We start from the raw sequence: 22,685 nt of genomic DNA, 5'->3' as shown, positions 1-22,685 counted from the left end.
AAATGCGGGATAAATAAGATGTATGAATTTGTGTCACTTGCATCCACTGCATAAACAAATATTACAAAAATATTATTTGCGTTCAAACGAAGCTAGCGGGCGGTCTGAATGGGCAACGGAGGCCGTGCAGGGTGGGGCCGCGGCGTGACCTTGCCGTACGCAACGCATGTTTACTTCGCCTGTGCGCCAAATTAACGCAACTTATTCAAAGAAGTTACGCAAACAACACAACAACAAGCAACAAGCAAGCAAAGAATGCGTCGAATTATCTTTTACCTATTTAAAACTCATAGATATTGTACAATGTCACCATTATGCAAAAGAACTGTAAGTACATGTTTGATTTGCGAGCGAGCTGGCAACATTGCGCAGGGAAATCTTAAAAATATCGCGTTTACGTGAACGCCACATACATTTGTGACAGTGATAGGGAAAAGGTACCACTAAAGTAAAATTTGGTTATTAATACCGTGACTTTCTTTCATTCTTCGATAAAAAAAATTGCTATTTATTCAACAAGTGCGGAAATCATCTTTACGCACGTGTATCATACAATGTTTTACTATGCATTGTGCGAGTAAATAAAAAAACATGTCATGGCAAATAAGTTTAATTATTAAAAGGAGTGTTTTAAATCGACACGAGTTGCGAATTACCTATTCGCACGTGTATCGTACGTTTTACAGTACATATGGCCCTTTAAACTTTCGACATATGCACGGTAAGTGCTCTTTTCCGCACTAGTGCGAGAAAGTAGCACCATTAGTACTGTAAAAAAAATTGAAAACAAAAAGCACTAGTGCGGAAAAGCAGTACTTTCCGCACGATATGGCTCCGTAGGAAACGCACTTTTCGAGCACATGCATTGTAAAAAAATATATAGGACTGTATCTCCTAAACCATGCGTCGTAGCGCAAAAATAATAAAATTTTCGTTCCCCTTTATGTAACCCAAAAGTAATACATGAAAAATACAATGAAAAAAAAAGAAACAAAATCTTTATAGGGCTGTATTAGCTGTATCTCCTATATCGTGCATCGTAGCGCAAAAATAATCAAATTTTCGCTCCCCTTTAAGAAGCCCCTAATTAAGATTTAAAAACGCAAAAAAGAAAAAAAAGAGGAAAAAATCTTTATAGGGCTGCATCTCCTAAACCGTGCATCGTAGCACAAAAATAATCAAATTTTCGTTCCCCTTAAGAAACCCTTAATTAAAACTTTTAAAAAAACCAGGAAAAAAACTTTATAGAGCTATTATAGCTATATATATAGATATAATATCTCCTAAACCGTGCGTGGTGGCGCAAAAATAATAAAAACTTCGTTCCCCTTTATGAAGCCCCAAAGTAATATACTAAAAACACAATGAAAAAAAAAGAAAAAAAATAACAAAAAAACTTTATAGGGCTGTATCTCCTACACCGTGCATCGTAGCGCAAAAATAATTAAAAAAATCCCTTTAAGAAACCCCTAATTAAGATTGAAAAACGCAAAAAAGAAAAAGTGGAAAAAAAATCATTTTAGGGCTGTATCTCCTAAACCGTGCGTCGTAGCGCAAAAATAATAAAATTTTCGTTCCCCTTTACGGAACCCCAAAGTAATAATTTCTGTCAAAATAACCTTATTTAAGGCATACTGCACATCACTGTACTCGTCAAGTCTGTGGGTCAATTACACGCAGCGGGCTTACAATGCTCTGCGTGTACAGTATAACGCATTTAGGGTGCTGCTACGGCTTCCACGATACTGCAGCGCGTCGACTATGTTTGCTGAGGCGCGGACTGATAGCTTCGACGCTATCTGGCGTAAGAAAACGTCCTCGCTCTTAAGTAGGGTACGTGGGAGCAGTAATAGCATCTTAAACATGATAGCTAATAAGCTTGATTGTCCTTTGATGTGGAAATTGTGTCAAAGGACAAAATCTGTGTTTATTATTAAGTACTAACGTAGGCTAGGATCAACTAACACTCTTTGGACCATTTTGTTGTCTTTAATAAAATAAAATAAATATAAATATACAAAAAACACAATGAAAAAAAAAACAAAAAAAACTTTATAGGGCTGTATCTCCTAAACCGTCGTAGCGCAAAAATAATCAAAATTTCGTTCCCCTTTGTGGAACCCCAAACTAATATACAAAAAACACAACGAAAAAAAAAACAATAAAAAAAACTTTATAGGGCTGCATCTCCTAAATCGTGCATCGTAGCGCAAAAATAATCAATTTTTCGTTCCCCTTTAAGGATCCCTTAATATTAAAAAAAAAAAACCAAAAAAAAACAGGAAAAAATCTTTATAGAGCTATATCTCCTAAACCGTGCGTGGTAGCGCAAAAAGAACAAAATTTTCGTTCCCCTTTACGGAACCCCAAAATAATATACAAAAAACACAATGAAAAAAAAAAAACAACAAAAAAATCTTTATAGGGCTGCATCTCCTAAACCGTGCATCGTAGCACAAAAATAATCAAATTTTCGTTCCCCTTTAAGGAACCCTTAATTAAAACTTAAAAAAAAACCAGGAAAAAAACTTTATAGAGCTATTATAGCTATATATATAGATATAATATCTCCTAAACCGTGCGTGGTGGCGCAAAAATAATAAAATTTTCGTTCCCCTTTATGCAACCCATAATTTATATTTAAAAAAAAACGCAAAATTTAAAAAAAAAATCATTATAGGGCTGTATCTCTTAAACCATGCGTCGTAGCGCAAAAATAATTTAAAAAAAAAACCCTTTAAGAAACCCGTAATTAATACTTAAAAAAAAACAAAAAAAAAACAGGAAAAAAAACTTTATAGAGCTGTATCTCCTAAACCGTGCGTGGTACCGCAAAAACAATAAAATTTTCGTTCCCCTTTATGCAACCCATAATTTATATTTAAAAAAACGCAAAATTTAAAAAAAAAATCTTTATAGGGCTGTATCTCCTAAACCATGTGTCGTAGCGCAAAAATAATAAAATTTTCGTTCCCCTTTATGAAACCCCAAAGTAATATACAAAAAATACAATGTAAAAAAGAAAAAGAAAAAAAACAATAAAAAAATCTTTATAGAGCTGTATCTCCTAAACCATGCGTCGTAGCGCAAAAATAATAAAATGTTCGTTCCCCTTTATGCAACCCATAATTTATATTTAAAAAAAACGCAAAATTTAAAAAAAAAAAACATTATAGGGCTGTATCTCTTAAACCATGCGTCGTAGCGCAAAAATAATTTAAAAAACCCCTTTAAGAAACCCGTAATTAATACTTAAAAAAAAAAAAAAAAAACCAGGAAAAAAAACTTTATAGAGCTGTATCTCCTAAACCGTGCGTGGTACCGCAAAAACAATAAAATGTTCGTTCCCCTTTATGCAACCCATAATTTATATTTAAAAAAACGCAAAATTTAAAAAAAAAATCTTTATAGGGCTGTATCTCCTAAACCATGCGTCGTAGCGCAAAAATAATAAAATTTTCGTTCCCCTTTATGAAGCCCCAAAATAATATACAAAAACAAGAAAAAGAAAGAAAAAAATAATAACAAAAAAACTTTATAGGGCTGTATTTCCTAAACCGTGCATCGTAGCGCAAAAATAATCAATATCCGTTCCCCTTTAAGAAGCCCCTAATTAAGATTTAAAAACGCAAAAAAGAAAAAAAAACCATTTTAGGGCTGTATCTCCTAAACCGTGCGTCGTAGCGCAAAAATAATAAAATTTTCGTTCCCTTTTATGAAACCCCAAAGTAATAACAAAAAACGCAATGACAAAAAAAAAGAAAAAAAAAACAACAAAAAAAACTTTAGGGATGTATCTCCTAAACCGTGCATGGTAGCGAAAAATAATCAAATTTTCGTTCCCCTTAAGAAGCCCTTAATTAAGATTTAGAAACGTAAAAAGAAAAAGAAAAAAATCTATATAGGGCTGTATCTCCTAAACCGTGCGTCGTAGCGCAAAAATAATTAAATTTTCGTTCCCCTTTATGAAACCCCAAAGTAATATACAAAAAACACAATGTAAAAAAGAAAAAAAGAAAAAAACAATAAAAAAAACTTTATAGGGCTGTATCTCCTAAACCGTGCGTCGTAGCGCAAAAATAATCAAATTTTCTTTCCTATTTATTCAACCCTTAATTTATATTTAAAAAAAAAACGCTTTCACTAAACTGCTGTAACTCGGAAACTTAGAATCCACAAAGGGGACTTTACTAAATTATGACACATATTAAAGCCTGACCTAATATATGATCATTGTCAAGAGGGCGCTGTTCATTCTCATGTATAGGGTGACAGTTCAGTATAGTATGAAAAAATATTGTATTTAATGAACATCATCATCAATGTAATTAATGTTGCTTGCCACGCTTAAACATAACAAAAATCACAATAAATTGCGTCTTAAAATAAACTTAAAAAGTCTACTAAAAATCGAAACAAAAGTAATTTTTAAGTCGCTGTTGTGACATTCTCAATCAAAAGGTAGGTACCACTTTGTCGTTTACCATAAAGACGAAATTTGATTATATCTTTATACAAATAACCTGTCAGAGAAAGTGGTACCTTTTGATTAGGAACGTCACAAATGTTGGTCAGTATGAGGAGTGCAGCCTACAGTTTATTTTTAATTATATTTATATACCTACTACGGTAAGATTGATAAGACAATGTAATTATGCCTCCGAATGAAATAAATACACTGTATCGCAAAACTAAGTGGCGAGACAGCTCATAATGCCATCTCTTGGTTGGTCTTAACAAGGGTAAAGGAGATAGTATTAAGATCTCAGTCGCCAGCTGATATTGCGGCAAGTATAATAAGCACCCCACCCGCGTAGGTACCCTTCCCCGCGCACGCCCTTCTTGCTCAATTGAGTTTTATTTTGCCAGATAGTAAAAAAACCGTGGATCAAAATGACCCAAATTATGAATGATGTCTCAATGTGGTATTATAATATTGTAGACGTAAACTTAATAATATGAATTTTTTTTTGTGGCAGATACAGGGTGTTAATTAGAAAAATTTTTTTTTTAAATAAAAGCGGTGGATGAATTTGACACAGATTTGTTTGAATAACATATAACAATGTTCTGTAAAGTACAACACTTCACTTACCGACTCTAATATTTTTTTAGGCGTTTTAGGATCAATATTAGGTATTTATTAAATGCCATTATAGCCGTGGATGAAAATGACACAAAATGCGTGTGTACGTCGGAAGCCACTTTGCCTTTACAGGGAAACAAAGAATTTCGTCTCGAATATTTTTTTTACAGAATGCTGATTGAAAAAAGAAATACCTAAATTTCTACCTAAGCAAATGCCTAGGATGACACAAAATATTATTTTTAGGTTTAGTATATGGTCTGGAAACTATATATAAAAAATAAGCAACATTAATATTCTTATAACCTCAGAAGTTATTGGTACAGGTCTAATGGTGGAAAAAGCACTTGAGTAGTTGACGGATCACTACACAAAAGATCCCTATGGGTCGAACTTCGAAGTATCCGCAAGGGCCCCTGAAAACCATAAGATAAGATAACCCTACGTTTAATGTATAGAAGCGGACACCATAACTTTGTCACTGGCATTGAAGTGGGGTTGCAAATAATGAAACCATTGCATCATCTTTGGCCAAGATTCTTGGCACGTAGCAGAGCCTTAACTGAATAAGATTTTATGAAGATCTAGGTCGAATAGCCCTTTAGATCTGAAGTAAGAAAAACAAAGAGCACATTTACACAAGAATGAACACAATTATTCAATTCTGAAACTTCTAGAACGAGGGTTCTAGGGTTCTGTGGTCAAAACGGCAACTAAAGGGACCCTTATACTTTTATTGCAAAACTCTTTAAATCAAATTTGTTGCATTGAATTGAATCGACATATGGAGATGCTATTAAATTATCCAGTGTCGATTAAGAATTGACACGAGATGTACGAGCATTTTACTGTTACTAATCAACGGGCGATTTTGACGACCGATCTGGCCTAGTGGGTAGTGACAGTGACCCTGCCTGTGAAGCCGATGGGCTGGGTTCGAATCCCGGTAAGGGCATTTATTTGTGTGTTGAGCACAGATATTTGTTCCTGAGTCATGGGTATTTTGTATGTATTTAAGTATTTATATGTTATATATATCGTTCTCTGAGTACCCATAACACAAGCCTCCTTGGGCTTACCGTGGTGTCAATCTGTGTAAGAAATTTATTTATATTTATTTATTTATAAGGAAAACTAACATGGTTGTGTGATTGCGTTACAGGTGACGCGCTGCGGAGTGTGGTCGAAGCGGCTCTGCCGCTTTAAATGGACAAACGCAAGATGCTGCCAAAGAGACCGCGTATGGATAGCATGCGGGGGCCCATTGCCAACGGACCCCTGCAGTCGAGGTCAGTCCAATATTGTAATGTGTTCTGTTTTCATAGTTATCCTTACCGTAAGCCGCTGAGCCCTCGAAATCTTATCCCGAGTCTCGAAATAGGAAAAATTATAATATGCTCAAGCGCCACGGCGGTAAGCGTTACTATGAAACCATAGATAGTATTAAAATTTCACCCTTACCTTACCCGATATCCTTTACCACATTTTAGGCCTGATCCAAATCAAAAATAACTTTAAGAACCTATATTATTTGAATGTCCCATGATCTCCATGGCCTTGGCTATTAGGAACAAAAAAGTATTGTCTGAAAAGTTTTACTATAACTTACACACGTGTAGTGTACTTACACACGTTGTGTAGTGTATGTTGGAAAGTCCTATTACCTTTCAAAGTGTAAACTCGAGAGGGGTGGGTACCCTACTAGGTTTACACAATGGGTCGTGTTTCTGTACGCCGCGCCGCGCCAGCTCCGGAAGTCCAACAAGCGCGCCAACTCCCACAAAGCTCCGTCCATCTTATTGGGTTCACTCAACTTATTCTTTTCCGCGCTAATCCTATTTGGTTTCCATCAAAACTTGCCCGAAGGGGTTGCCCCGCCCTCCTCCCTCTTTGTTTGCAACCAAATCTGTTTTCGTCTGCCCCGGCGAAAGTTTCCTCGAACTCTGGAAAACTCTGCGTCCCCCGCTCGGAATTACTTTCTCGTTTCCCGAAACTTTCTCTCGGCAATAATAATAATTCTCCGCTATGACGAAAGTTTAAATTATTAGTTTAATCGTACTGGCTTGCTTTAATTATTCGGGGGTGTTTTGGGGAGGCCGTGATTAGGCAAGTTCGTCTCGACTCGTCAGACAAGTTGGTATTTGCTTGCCGATTTAATCTGCCACTCAATTTGACTCCGTTCTCTAAAACTGTTGTGTCAATAGTCCGTTGCCGGTACATCTGGGTACGACCCTAACTTAAAGATCGGATTGAAATAAAAAATAAGGCAATTTCAATCCTTTATTTAACTAGATACCTTAGGTAGGATAGGTTCCGATTGCCTTTTGAGCTGTAAATCTAACATTTATTACAAACCAAACTGATGGTAAAATGAAATTACACTTGATAGCTTTTTTAGTGACACATTCGGTTCATTTGATGCATATCTTGCTTGCAGTCTGTCTGATCACGTACTCTGTATTGAGCGTAATCAAGTCACCTGGTCCGATAACACGTATCAAACAGGCCTTGACCCCGCGACGTGGTCACCGACATCAAGCTTAATTCATGTATTTTCACGACCATGATTCATGTGTTTTGACGACCGGTCTGGCCTAGTGGGTAGTGTAGTAGTAACTCTTAGAGCTCGTTCCCACTATGTCGGATGTCGGGACGACTTTTAATCGGGTGTCGGCGCCTCTGTCCACACTAGTCGGCTGCCGGGACGATTTTTAATCGGGTGTCGGTGCCTCTGTTCACACTAGTCTGCTGTCGGCCATGACCGCAGCTGGTGCAATTTGAGGTTCTCATTTGACGCGCGGGAGGCACAGGGGGTGAGGCGCGGGCGGGGTCGGTCCGACATCCGACATCATGTGAACAGCGCCGCCGACACGATTCTTTTCCGGACGGAGGGCTGACAAAACACACGATATTTTATGTCGGATCCGACACAAAATCGTTGTCGTTCGTGTGTGAATAGCTTCATATAAAATGTTCTGCCGCTACGACACCCGATTAAAAATCGTTCCGACATCCGACATAGTGGGAACGAGCTCTTATAATCAAGTAGAAATCGAAAAAAATCAAACGGTTCCGACCGTTGATAAAAATATATGATAAAATGAGACTAGCTGTATAGCTATGATAAAAATACAACAATTTGTGTGAAAATATTTTCCATAATGTCAATATCCAGGGAGGAAAATGAGGACTACGTTTGTATGGAAAATCGATCGTCCCCTATGCTCTTAAATATACCCTCTGGATCTCAGTCATGTTACTCTACCTCATTTATGAACCGACTCGCCCGTGCTCGGCCAAGCAATGGAACCCACACCTGCATAGTTATACGTTTCGAAGTTAGCGGAGACCTCTGCCTCGGGTATTGTATAATAATTTCATGAATGCTTGCTGTAGTTGCAGTTATCCACACGTGTGCTAAACTTTCCTCACGCGGCATGAGTTTGAGTCCCCGGCAAGCTCGGTTCTCCATACAAACGTAGTTACGCTCTCATTTTAAAACGACTCGCTAGATAGCTCTGAAACTTTGTACTTACAATAAGATAAGGTATATCTGTAGATACTTATAATATACGTATTGTGCAATAAAAGTGATAAGGTTATTAGCTATGCTAATTAATCAAGTCGACTAATAATGAATAAGCTCTTGAATAATGATCAAAATACATTATCAGAGGTCATGATGCTGCTTGAGTTATTTGAGCAGGTATCCCCCTTACACGGCCTGTCTTGTATTAATTACGATACATATATATATTTCTTGGTATGAAGTCACTACGGTCTACGGTAGCTCATAATTAAATTTGTTTCGCCTTACATAGCCGACGTAACAGTTTGTAGTATTGCATACATATTACACTACTGCTACTGTTATAATTATACGATGAATCACTGGCACCGCTGTATAGACGACGGCGAACTTACGTTCACAATTTTGTACCTTTTTCCCTGGTAATAAGGCGAAGGTATATTTGACGTCACATACAAGTCGTTAAATTATGCTATTCATTCAACTTGCGTCCGTCGCCTGCTCTCTGCTATCCAAAGCATTAACATTCGTTAGCTCGTCAAGCCTTTGGCTTTCATTCAATTTACTAATGATTTAAATTCGGGACATGTACGTTTATATCATTTTCATGAGATTTTCCGGTCGTATTTTTGTAATAATGTATCCTTATGTGGGACGGCGTGGGACTGATGACACAGTTTGTTATCATTCGGATTGCGTCTGGGATGATTTACGGCTACGCGGAGACGTCAGTCGTGATGCAACTCTATTTTTAATTGTAAAGGGCATCTCCACAGTAAATTTAACGTTCCATCATGTGTATACCGTTGCCTTAACTCTTGATTTCGAGCTGACCTTAATTGATAACAATATAAATTATTAAGTTTCTTTAAAAAAAAATACTATGTTATTCTGCGTTCATTGAAATTGCTTATATTATAGGCCAACGTCAGGATTCGAAGAATTGGATACGAAGAATTTATTTTGCTGGATTATATAAAGGCCTTCGGGTTGTTCTCAGTGTGTTTGGCTTAGAAATCAATCAAAAATGTTTGATTATCACTACACCTTCTAAAACAAAGTCCCACGCCGTGTCTGTCTGTCTGTCTGTCTTTATGTTTGTATGTTCGCGATAAACTCAAAAACGCTGAACGGATTTTCATGCGGTTTTGCACCAGTGATTCTTAAGGAAGGTTTAGGTGCATAATTTGTTCAGGTTTTGTGTAACCCGTGCGAAACCGGGGCGGGTCGCTAGTCGCTAGTATATGATAATTTAAATCGCTTATCTTTTCAATCATACATACTTCTGTGTACTAACTGCTCTCTTCACTGCCCATTGGCGGGTCATATGTGTATTATTATCTTGCAACAAGGTTTACGAATTGTCAGTTAACATTGTGTATACGATGTAAATTGTGAAGTTAGTGCGAAATGATTACAAAAAAATTAAAAACGTGTACAGAATTACAAAAAATATAGGCGTGCTTCCATGAGTTAGCATAAGGTTAGTTCTACCGCAAAAGCGTTTGAAGAAATATTCCCTCTTATCCTATATACTACATTGCTTATTAGCACTTCTGTTTAAACGTTTTATGTTGTATTTGCAGGCCGCTGGTGGCGTTGTTGGACGGACGGGACTGCACCGTCGAGATGCCGATACTGAAGGACGTGGCGACGGTCGCGTTTTGCGACGCGCAGTCCACCTCCGAGATACACGAGAAGGTACGTTTCGGCAACATTTTAAACTGCGAAAAGTACATAGATCCGAGTATGGCACGAGTGAACGAAGCAACTCGGTCTGAGATGTGCCTTGCCCGAGGCATATGAGGGCTACCGCGTTTAATTTCGCCGCTAGGGGCGCCAATGTAGATGGAGGTCTTTCAAAATGTCAAATGCATAGAAGTTTTGAGGGTTTCAAGCTTTTTTATCGGGAATTTTCACTCCTTATTCATAATTGTGGTAAATATTTGTCCATCTTTGATTAATCATGGTAAACAATAGCTATAGCTCAATAAATGTTTAAAAAAAGTGCCAACTAAAGTATACATAAGTAAGTAAGTATACATAAGTATGCAAAATTAAACAGGTTGAAAAAAATCGCACATTTAGACGTTAAAATACCTTTGTGTATATTATTAGAACGTATTGATTTTATAAAAACCGGCCAAGTGCGAGTCGGACTCGCGCACGAAGGGTTCCGTACCATTACGGAAAAAAACAGCAAAAAAAATCACGCTTGTTGTATGGGAACCCCATTTAAATATTTATATTACCTATTCTGTTTTTAGCATTTGTTGTTATAGCGGCAACAGAAATACATCATCTGTGAAAATTTCAACTGTCTAGCTATCACGGTTCATGAGATACAGCCTGGTGACAGACAGACAGACGGACAGACGGACGGACAGACGGACAGCGGAGTCTTAGTAAAGGGTCCCGTTTTTACCCTTTGGGTACGGAACCCTAAAAATTAACATAGAAGAATTTTGAAATTTGTTTTTCTGAACCTACATCTACAGTGGCGCCAACTGGTGAGCACAAAAACGGTAGCCCTCATTGCGTTGCGTTGCGGCCGCGCTTGCGTTTGCCTCAGCCTATTGTCATTGTATTTGCTACGCTGGGACGGTTGAGATGATGATCCAGTAAGTTATGAAGTGCTTTTCAATCATGCATGATTTACAACTCAATCGACTTCACTAATAAACCATGTGTAGATTTACTAACTGAGTTGGTTGTTGGTAAGACGTTAATATGCTTTTGATCTGTTTAGGATTGTCGTAGTTGAGCCACCCAATAGATAACATATAACATAACAGCACGAAATAAGCTATTTGGACACTCGGAAGCGACGAATGGACAAATTTAAAAGGCTTTCATCGTAGTATCTAGCCTAGCGACTAGAAGTTTTCCATTCGTCCGCGCTATACAATCGTTTCATCAAAGCTTGCGTAAATGAAATCTGCAAAACGAATGACATCAATCATCGACGGTCGTGCGACTGACATCCTGTCATAACAACCAACTAGCATATCATCATAAATATATATATAATAGGTTCTATCGTTTGCTCATCCCACCTATAGATAATCAATAGGGTGAATCCAATCCACGTAACTAGGACACGACAACGCAAAAATAAAGTGTCATTGTCCGTGCTGCCTGTGTTAGCAATCAAAAACGTAAACGAAGTGGTCACGAATATTAAAAATTAGACTAAATTGTATTCCAAGAAGAGTTAAGTAAACCTTATTTATCTGTTAGTTTAATTGCAATTATGGCGGATAAGGCGAAAGAAAACAGTCCGCGACCTTACTTGATATCCCGGTTTGCACATTATAATTCCCTTTGTATTGTAGGTGCTGAACGAGGCGGTGGGTGCGCTCATGTGGCACACCATCATCCTCACCAAGGAGGACCTGGAGAAGTTCAAGGCGCTGCGCATCATCGTGCGCATCGGCTCCGGCGTCGACAACATTGATGTCAAAGCGGCGGGGGAACTAGGTAACGTACTTGTTTACTTGTATACACTGCTATAACTAGGCGAAGTGCTAAAAGACCTTAGCGAAATTGGCTTGGATAGAGAAGCATGACGGTTTTTGATGTCGGAAGCCAAGATCAACTTCGGGTCGACGCGCCACAGCAGTAAGTAAGTATAACTAGGTAGGGCAGGGCAGGGGTGATCTAAAAATCGAGCTCGAGAAGATCTGAACTCGATTTTTCAGGTCTAAACCAACGTGCCCTGGAAAGCTTTGTCCAGCAGTGGACGGATATAGGCTGATAATGATGTTGATGCTTATCTGAAAACCCCTGTGAATGTGAATACTGAATATGGAGGTGAGAAAAATCTGTTCTGTTAAGCTCAACCATTTTTGCGTTAATAACCCCTTTTGGAATAAAAAACTATTTTGTAGTAAAAAACTAATCACAAGGTTTATGGCTCGCTTTACCTACATAGGTAGGAAATTACAGTTTACTGTTTGGGAACTCCAAATTAATATAAAACAGTAAAACTACTTATGATTAATAATGTAATAAGTGTAATAACCTCATCCACTTTCTAGTGCGTCGTCTCTCTGACTAGACTGGTACTTAAATAATTAATGTGGTACAAGTACGCCGCCGACAATGTTTCCGCCTGAATATTGATGAGGGATGACCTTTCGACATGTCTGCTCCGATGCTTCTAACTTATTTTGACTGACGCGTTTAGAGGCATATGACTGTGTCTATTTCTTATCTCGGCTGTAAATGTTGTTCGGTCGATAATTCGACGAGGACTTCACTCTTCTCAATGAGCCCGTAAAATAAAGTAACCTACTTATGAGCAAAATTTACATTTTTACTTTAGCATTTTTAATACCAGTAGGGATTTATTAACCTATTCGACGTCGTGGACCTTTACATCTCTATGTCAATTTAAATTTGTAATTTAGTTATTTATAGGTAGGCATACTTCTTACGAATTATGTTGTGATATACGAGCACAAATGTTGTATCTCACTGAATTAATTTACTTTATATATATTAATACAGCCCGGCAACTTGAACATGTCATGCTCGTTTAAAAGTCTTTGCTTACGGTGGCGTCGTTGATCGGATCGCCACTTTCCTGAATGAAGGTTAAGGTTAAGGGAGACGATGGCTGAGATACGCGTCATACTCGTGAACGGGTGCTGTTTGTGGAGACCGGTCTGTTTAAGTTTACACGGGCTTCATTTTACCTATGTAACTTTACTTTTTAATGGCATTAACGTGAGGCACTTCATTCGGTTCTTGTCTGTTTGTCTGATTTAATATCTTGTCTTTTTATTAATTATATAACAATTCAAGTCTTGAAGAGTGGATAATTTGATGATCTTTTTCATTATTATATACATTTTATCTCTGACACCTAGAGACTTTTACATCCCTAAACAATTTTAGTACTTCTGTTGTTTTTATATTTTTTATTAGTTTTTTTTTTGTGTAATTTGACATTTATATTTATGTAATTGTTTTTTTGTAATTTTGGGTTAATTTTATTGTTTGTAAAAATTGACATGTAAAAGTGCCCCTGTGGCCTATTTGCTGAATAAATGTTTGATGTTTGACCGATTAATCCGTCTTTGGCATTGGACCTGAGGTGCCGACATATCCGTCATTGGCGTCCAAAAGGTTAAATTAAATTATTTTCAGGCAACTAAGGCTATGTTATTATGTTATATAGGGGTACGGTAACATTATGTATCTGTGCTCGTGATGTTCATATCGGCTCCGTAATATTCTTGTGTTTTAAAAGTAAAAAGCGTAAAAAACTATATAAAGCAGTGATAATTGTGTAAAGCAATGAACAATGTTACTGTGAAAACGTTATACAACTCGTGAGTGTGCTAACTACAAAGATATAAACAGAAAACCGGCATCAGGAAAAGTGTCAGTTGAACCCTTAAAACGGAAGAAAAAGACTAAAAATAGGACTTGCAACTCGTGAATCTAGTGACAATTTTTCAGAAACAAGTGCAAAAGAAAAGTTCTCAAATAATTACTTCAAATCATTTTAACCTCAAAAACACGAATAACGGTACACAAACACGTTGTCACAACATACAAAGAACTTTTTAACCACAGTGCCATCTGTTGGCAAGTAACAAAACAACGTGAACCAGCATCAACGTTCAACCCAAGCTTTCCGCGTACGCGCACATTACCAGAAGATTCGGGTGATTATCGATAGAGGGCATAAATATAAGCCTAAACAATGGATCAGATCCTGCAAACTCTAAGAGATATCCAGCTGGACTTATCTAAACAGAAGCAAGATATGAAAGAGATGGAGAATAATATTACGGAATCTATAAATAACAATATAGATAGTAAATTTAAGCATATAGAGGAAAAAACAAAGAACTTGGAATTAAAAATCGATCAACAACAAAAAACTATAGACATTTTAGACAAACAACTAAGAAGAAAAAATGTCATATTTTTTGGAGTTGAAGAAAAAGAAAAAGGCTACGAAAATCTACTTTCTATCATTTTAGAAATATTAAATAAAAATATGAATATATCATGCAAAAAATGGGAAATTGAAAATGTGATCAGAATGGGGAAAAACACAGGGAAAATTAGACCTGTGGCAGTCACAATAACAACTATGAGCCGAAGAATAGAGATATTGAAGAACAAAAAATCACTTGAAAACACTGGAATCTACTTAAAAGAAGATTTCTCCCCTGCTATATTACAAAAAAGAAAGGAATTACAGGACACCTTGAAAAAAGAGAGAGAGTCTGGGAAAAGAGTAGCTCTACACTACGACAAGATAATTGAATTAAAACCCCGCAGCTCAGGAGCTCACACACCCACCGAAAGAAATACTAATAAGAGGTTTTTGTCTATTTCACCTGAAGAATCGGAGAAGAACCATCGAGGAGACAACAACAAGACGACAAAACAAGCACCGAGCACAAGCAATATGAACAAAATACCAAAAAGAAATAAAAGAAATATCGAGTCATTTGTAATTCGTGAACCAAAAAGTACAAATGCCAATTCGACTTTAGATAAGTAACATACTACAAACTCCGCCCGATAGCAAGGAGCAGCGCCCCTCCAAAACGTACTCCAGAACGAATAACAAAAAAAAAAAAAAACATTAATGTTCCCCAAGCCGGCTGGTCACCGTGGGGACAGCGACCACAACCCTCCAATTTAGAAGAAAAGAGAAAGAAAAAGAACAGTATTTACAGACCAATGGAACAAATTGGAGGAGGCCTTTACCCAATAAAGTGGGGTTCCTATCAAGTTTTATTTTTAGTTTAAAATACACAAATGTAAAAATTAAGTTTAAACATGCCACTAACAAAACAAAATAAGTAAAAAAGAAAGAAAACAGATGTTAAAAATTAATTACGAAATTATTTATGTACCTATACCTAAACTTTGTAATTGAAAAGGAAATAAAGAGGCTTTTTTATTATTTATTAAAGGCTATGTTAGTTTGTAAGGTATCTAACAAACTAACATACCTACATTACATACAATAATAAAAATCTTAAAAACGGAATAAAAATAATTTCGGCGACACAGTTTTATGTAGCGTCGCCTGTTCTGGCGGTTCCGTAGGATTCGGCCGATTCCCACGGAACCGCCGGAATACAACATTCTTCGGCTAGAAGTCCGCGTTCCCGATGGTTCCCAGCAGCGGAATTTATGTACACGAATATTCCAAACCACTAGATGGATGTTAATGATTGAAGTTACTAACTTACTTCAATTTATCAGAACCGGTAGATTGGCAAGCATAACAGTTTTTGTAAATACATTACATACCCGATATTGAATACTGTCTTCAGTGCCATCCAATCTTGGCTTAAGAGGCCGTAGTCGGGCAAGCATAACAGTTTTTGTAAATACATTACATACCCGATATTGAATACTGTCTTCAGTGCCATCCAATCTTGGCTTAAGAGGCCGTAGTCGATTTTAGAGCAAAAATTTTAAATTGATAGATTTAGTCGTTGAAATTATACACGTTTTGTTACGTAATATCTAAATAACAAGTATTGGTTTCTATTAGCACGTCTTCTCATCTTGCCTTTTAATAATGAGGTCGCAAGCGTGCGTCACCGGTAATATATGAAAAGAAGGGGCAGTTTTTAAAAATTCATCAAAAATTTACGGTGGTAAATTATACAAATTGATGTATAAGAATAGTTTCAACAAATGTTGTAGATTGTTTAAGTATCAAAATTACGTTGAAATTAAGTCGATTTTCAGAGAAATTGTCACTTGTTTTGAAATAATTTCTGGAGAAAATTGATTTCGTCTAACTTTCATTTACACTACTTCAAAGTCATAATAATAAAAATGTAGTCTGATAAACGTCAAGTACAGGATATGTGTAATACAAAATTACCATGTTTAGCAGTCCAAACTTTACGAAATTTACAAATAAGAGCGACAAAATCAGTGCTTTACGCGCGTTTACCTAAACGTCCATCAGAAAAGCAAAGATTACTAATTTAGTGAGTCTGTTTTCAACAAATTGATCTGATAAAAGGTAAGATAAGAAGATGCGCTAATAGAAACCAGTACTTGTTATTTCAATAAGGTAACAAAAGGTGTACAATTTCACCGACAAAATCTATCAATTTTACATTTTTGCGACTAAAATCGACACCGGCCTCTTAATTTATTATCTTAAAGATTGTCTTCTAATAGGTAATCTCTAAGATTAAAGAGAAATCAATGAATAATGTGTATTGGTGATTGGTGATTTGAACGTGTAAATGGTTGTTTTCAGGAATAGCAGTATGTAATGTGCCCGGCTACGGTGTGGAGGAGGTGGCCGACACGACGATGTGTCTCATACTTAATTTGTACCGGCGGACCTTCTGGCTCGCCATCATGGTGCGGGATGGAAAGAAATTCACAGGTAACAGTCTAACATTACAAAAGGAAATTAATCGCCTCTATGTGTTGTGTGAGTTATCGCTAATTTCTAGTAAAGGCTCTATTGCGTAAAGACTCGCTGGTCTTCGAGGTTTTTTTATAAGGTGTGTGAAGTGGTGCAAGAACTCGCCTTGAAGGCTTTTGAGTTATTAAGACAGCATGGATTTGTAGGATATGTTGTGAGAAGGAGAGGATGGGAACATGCCGTTATGTCTTGCCATCGTCAACAGTGTCATGCCGTCGACAGCAAGTAAGGGAGTATTCTCCTTATAAGAATAAGACTTAAAATTCTTACTTCTGCCTTAAAATTTCACTTAGACCTCACACAGGCTGGGTCGATTTCGCAACATAGGCAACTATCAGCATATTTGCAGTTTAATAAAATGCCCGCGGGTGGTCTCTTTAGATTGTCCCCAGAAGAATTTGATATCAAGCTACGATTGTAACCTTGCGCAGAAATGATGGATATGTATGTGTGTTTCGTGGCCCTCAGGCAAAGGTTGCACGGAATTATGTGTTGTCGTTTCGCAGGTCCGGAGCAAGTCCGCGAAGCGGCAGCGGGCTGCGCGCGCATCCGCGGCGACACGCTGGGCATCGTGGGCCTCGGCCGTATCGGTTCCGCCGTGGCGCTGCGGGCCAAGGCCTTCGGCTTCAACGTGATCTTCTACGACCCCTACCTGCCCGACGGCATCGAGAAGTCGCTCGGCCTCACCAGGGTCTACACGCTGCAGGTTGGTATTAGAGTTCGTCTAAGCCAACTGACAGGATCGTGACTAATGCAAGCGATCACCCTAAATATGGAATATCGGAGCCTTAAGAATATTGATAGCTAGTCTTTAAGCGATGTCTTCATTACTTTCGTAAAGAGATAGGCCCGAGTCTAAAACGACGCTCGTAGATGGTCATAAATGACCATCACAACATTAAAATGTTGTGATTATGGTTAAACTGTAGCTCATAACATAAAAGACTAACAAACACACTAGAAAGTTCACTTGATTACGTCTATTTTAATTTTTGTCTTACCGTTGAGTAAAAAGGTTTGTCAGTAAGTACAGTCGCCATCAGATATATCGGAGCGGCCGAGGTGTTCACAATATCTGAACACGCACTCTAACGCCCTGACAATAGAGGCGTGTTCAGATATTTGTGAGCGCTTTGGCCGCTCCGATATATCTGATGGCGACTGTAGTTATAGTTGTTTATACGAATCTAGTGAAATAAGGTAATTAAATCACTCCTAAAAAGCTAAGTATTGATGATAAATAAAGATGTAATTGATGTAATCATTTTTGGTTTCAGGACCTCCTATTCCAGAGTGACTGTGTGTCACTTCACTGCAGCTTAAACGAACACAACCATCACCTTATCAACGAGTTCACTATCAAACAGATGCGTCCAGGTATGTCCTTCGTATTTACTTAGAGCTCAAAGAGCTGTCTAGCTATCACGAATCATGAGATACAGCCTGGTGACAGACAGACAGACAGAAGGATAGACGGACAGCGGAGTCTTAGTAATAGGGTCCCGTTTTCACCCTTTGGGTACGGAACCCTAAAAATTAAGCTTTAGGGATGTACCTGGGTTATTATAGCTGCTTGATTATACAAGTAAAATTGCACCTATGTGTGGCGACTTCGTGCTCTTTGTAAACGCTTCATAATGCGGTTTCTGGGAAGGGGCTCCGTTGGTGCTTACGTTGCGTTGCGTCGCGTCGGTTCGTCGCAGCGTTAACTGGGAATTTTACATATATATTTCATGGTATGGCACATTAATGAAGCGCAACGCAATAATAAGGCCTGGCGACGCGTCGTCTTCTACGCTACCTCGGCGTGACAATGAGATGCTTTTTACGGTGGTATTATTAGGGTCTGTCCTAACTGTAGGTAATGTGTGTGTTGCAGGGGCGTTCCTGGTGAACACGGCACGCGGCGGGCTGGTGGACGACGAGGGGCTGGCGGCCGCGCTGAAGCAGGGCCGCATCCGCGCCGCCGCGCTCGACGTGCACGAGAACGAGCCCTTCAACGTGTTCCAGGGCCCGCTCAAGGACGCGCCCAACGTGCTGTGCACGCCCCACGCCGCCTTCTACTCCGACGCCAGCGCGCAGGTACTTACCCCCACCCCGCACCCACACTTACCTTACCCGCACCCGGTACTATGCTAACTCAGTGGACGCCGCGGAGTGGCGCCGCTGCTACACGTTGATGAATAGCAATTTCACTATCATAATTAACATTACTGTAAAAAACCGTATTCAGTATTCCTAGTTGAAATAAATGTAAGCGAGTTTAGAGGTTGTTGCTTATATAGAGGAGCAGGGGGTAGACCAAAGGGCATGATCATGAATTGATACCGTCCACGTTGAAGCCGTGAAACTATTATTTTGGACAACTCACCCGGTCGCCCTTATCCAAATCAGGAGGGACCGATTATCGGGAATGAGCTACCCCACATCTTTTGCGACGTCTTTCGGTTCGGCCACATGACCTTTGACGACGAGTGACATTTGGTATTGTCGTGAATCGCAGGAGCTCCGCGAGATGGCGGCGTCGGAGATCCGGCGAGCGATCGTGGGCCGCATCCCGGACTGCCTGCGCAACTGCGTCAACAAGGACTACTTCCTGCCCGGCGCGCCCCCCTCGCTGCCCCCGCCGGCGCCGCCGCTGCCGCAGCCGCAGTCGCAGCCGCCGCCCAGCACCTACAGCGAAGGTACATACTACATACACGACAACACTACTTAAAACCCTGGAAACTATCGCGACTGCACACGGTTGTATCCCTGGAAACCTCGAAAACTAGTGCCACAGATTGTGTGCCCGAAAACCTCAAAAACGATTACCAATGATTTTGCCTCGGTAATGGCTGTGAATAATTTTGAACATGATTTGTCTATTTCCAGGTATGAACGGCGGGTACTACGGCTCGGGCGCTGCGCAGGCGGCGCACTCCACCACGGCCGTGCACGACGCGCCCGCCCTCCCCCCGCAGCCCGCGCCACCGCCGCAGCCCAGCCAGCAGCCCATTAGCCTGGTCAGTACTGTCCCCATCCCCCCTACACTCCACCACGGCCGTGCACGACGCGCCCGCCCTCCCCCCACAGCCCGCGCCACCGCCGCAGCCCAGCCAGCAGCCCATTAGCCTGGTCAGTACTGTCCCCATCCCCCCTACACTCCACCACGGCCGTGCACGACGCGCCCGCCCTCCCCCCACAGCCCGCGCCACCGCCGCAGCCCAGCCAGCAGCCCATTAGCCTGGTCAGTACTGTCCCCATCCCCCCTACACTCCACCACGGCCGTGCACGACGCGCCCGCCCTCCCCCCACAGTCCGCGCCACCGCCGCAGCCCAGCCAGCAGCCCATTAGCCTGGTCAGTACTGTCCCCACCTCCCCTACACTCCACCACGGCCTTGCACGACGCGCCCGCCCTCCCCCCGCAGCCCGTGCCACCGCCGCAGCCCAGCCAGCAGCCCATTAGCCTGGTCAGTACTGTCCCCATCCCCCCTACACTCCACCACGGCCGTGCACGACGCGCCCGCCCTCCCCCCACAGTCCGCGCCACCGCCGCAGCCCAGCCAGCAGCCCATTAGCCTGGTCAGTACTGTCCCCATCCCCCCTACACTCCACCACGGCCGTGCACGACGCGCCCGCCCTCCCCCCACAGCCCGCGCCACCGCCGCAGCCCAGCCAGCAGCCCATTAGCCTGGTCAGTACTGTCCCCATCCCCCCTACACTCCACCACGGCCGTGCACGACGCGCCCGCCCTCCCCCCACAGTCCGCGCCACCGCCGCAGCCCAGCCAGCAGCCCATTAGCCTGGTCAGTACTGTCCCCACCTCCCCTACACTCCACCACGGCCGTGCACGACGCGCCCGCCCTCCCCCCGCAGCCCGTGCCACCGCCGCAGCCCAGCCAGCAGCCCATTAGCCTGGTCAGTACTGTCCCCATCCCCCCTACACTCCACCACGGCCGTGCACGACGCGCCCGCCCTCCCCCCACAGCCCGCGCCACCGCCGCAGCCCAGCCAGCAGCCCATTAGCCTGGTCAGTACTGTCCCCACCTCCCCTACACTCCACCACGGCCGTGCACGAAGCGCCCGCCCTCCCCCCGCAGCCCGTGCCACCGCCGCAGGCCAGCCAGCAGCCCATTAGCCTGGTCAGTACCGTCCCCACACTCCACCATGGCCGTGCACGACGCGCCCGCCTTACCCCCGCAGCCCGCGCCGCCGCCGCAGCCCAGTCAGCAGCCCGTCAGCCTGTTCAGTAATCCCCCCCCCCCCTTCCCCCCCTCGGATACTATCCGACTTAATATCCGACGGCAGAATAGTTCTTCATTTAACTAGCTTAGCGGTTTCACTCACGTATTTTTAGTCACTCGCGCAACATGTTGTTGAAACCGCGAACTTAGTTAAGTTAATATGTCTTAAGATAGTTTAAATTCGATTAGTTCTTCATTAACACAAAATTAACGAATATATTTTGTCCGCAGCCAATGAACGCGTCGGACCCGGCGAACCACTCGCTGAACAAGGAGAGCTCGGACGTGCACTAGTGTGCAGCTAGTACTGCTACTGTACTGTAGTACCGTAGTACTGTAGTACTGTAGTACCGTAGTACCGTACTACCGTACTACTGGCCGCGCACGAACATACAAACAATAGTTTTATCCGCGCCGCCGCCGTCTGCCGCGCCGGACTAACCTACTACCCGCTAAAGTGAAGTGAATGTTGCGTGATTTAAGATTTACTTTTTATATATTTGGAACTTCCTTTAGTATAATTCGGCTAAACAAATGTAGCTTAATAAAGTGATAAAATCGTTTACGCAATAAATACCGACGGACGAAAGTACACTATGATTTGTTGTGTGTGATCGTACTATCCGAGTACACGAGTTAGTCTATTCGATGTGAATTAAGAGATTTATATTTCTAATTTTAAGGGGAATCTGTATGAGAAACGTATGTGTGCCTGCGGGCGGTTTGTTAGTGGCGTGTGTCGGTGCGATCGTCCGTCTCGGTCGCGGCAGTCGCACGGCAGTCGCACGGCAGTCGCAGGCGGCAGTCGCACGCGGCTAGCCGCAGCATTTCACCGCATTTCACCCGACACGACCCGGTCCGACTCGCATGCATTCGAACTGTTATTTTTAAGTATCGACAGATGGACTGTAGAATTCTATCATCACACTTTGTAAACAGGAGGTCTTCATTTTTTTATTTTGAAATGTACAAAATCATGCTTTCATTTGATATTTTTTTCTAAATAGCGTTTAAGTGAACAGTTTGTACATGAGAGCACGTTAAACATAGACCGTTCGCGGCGCCCGCCTCGGGCCGCCGTGTGACCGAACATTGGTATTTAAAATTAGTATTTACTTACATTTTAGTTTAATGACAAAACAATGTGTATATTTTATGAGAAAGTGAAAAGTTCTTAAATAAAACTATTGTTTTCGGATTAATAAATATGTAGTTTTATTTCTTTTCAAAATTGATCCCGATTCGTTTAAATTTCAATGTGGCGATGTTACAGAATTTCAACTACATTCTTGATTATATTATTATTACTACAATAAAATAACAATATAAATGGCTGTAAATCAGCTTACCCGTTACATATCACACTTGCCCGTCATGCAAAACGAATACATAAAAAAATTCAGTTT

General features: G+C 40.8%; 1 protein-coding gene across 3 annotated transcripts in view; it reads left to right on the top strand.

Annotated features, from left to right (window-relative positions):
* The window catches only part of LOC134750515 (C-terminal-binding protein), a 114,023-nt gene extending 91,538 nt beyond the window's left edge, over window positions 1–22,485 (top strand). For all 3 annotated transcript variants that reach the window (XM_063685703.1, XM_063685701.1, XM_063685702.1), the window contains 10 exons: window positions 6,249–6,375; window positions 10,202–10,316; window positions 11,951–12,095; window positions 16,879–17,010; window positions 17,559–17,758; window positions 18,330–18,429; window positions 18,932–19,134; window positions 19,556–19,736; window positions 19,927–20,057; window positions 21,511–22,485. In XM_063685703.1, the coding sequence (XP_063541773.1) occupies window positions 6,293–6,375; window positions 10,202–10,316; window positions 11,951–12,095; window positions 16,879–17,010; window positions 17,559–17,758; window positions 18,330–18,429; window positions 18,932–19,134; window positions 19,556–19,736; window positions 19,927–20,057; window positions 21,511–21,573 (1,353 nt within the window). In that variant the 5' untranslated portion in view covers window positions 6,249–6,292 and the 3' untranslated portion in view covers window positions 21,574–22,485. The remainder of the gene's footprint in view (window positions 1–6,248; window positions 6,376–10,201; window positions 10,317–11,950; window positions 12,096–16,878; window positions 17,011–17,558; window positions 17,759–18,329; window positions 18,430–18,931; window positions 19,135–19,555; window positions 19,737–19,926; window positions 20,058–21,510) is intronic.
* The last annotated feature ends 200 nt before the right edge of the window (window positions 22,486–22,685 follow it).

Source organism: Cydia strobilella, chromosome 20 (assembly GCF_947568885.1).
Source record: "Cydia strobilella chromosome 20, ilCydStro3.1, whole genome shotgun sequence".
Lineage (NCBI taxonomy): Eukaryota > Metazoa > Arthropoda > Insecta > Lepidoptera > Tortricidae > Cydia > Cydia strobilella.
Note: the sequence above shows the minus strand (reverse complement) of the source record. Positions and strands in the feature narration are given on the sequence as shown.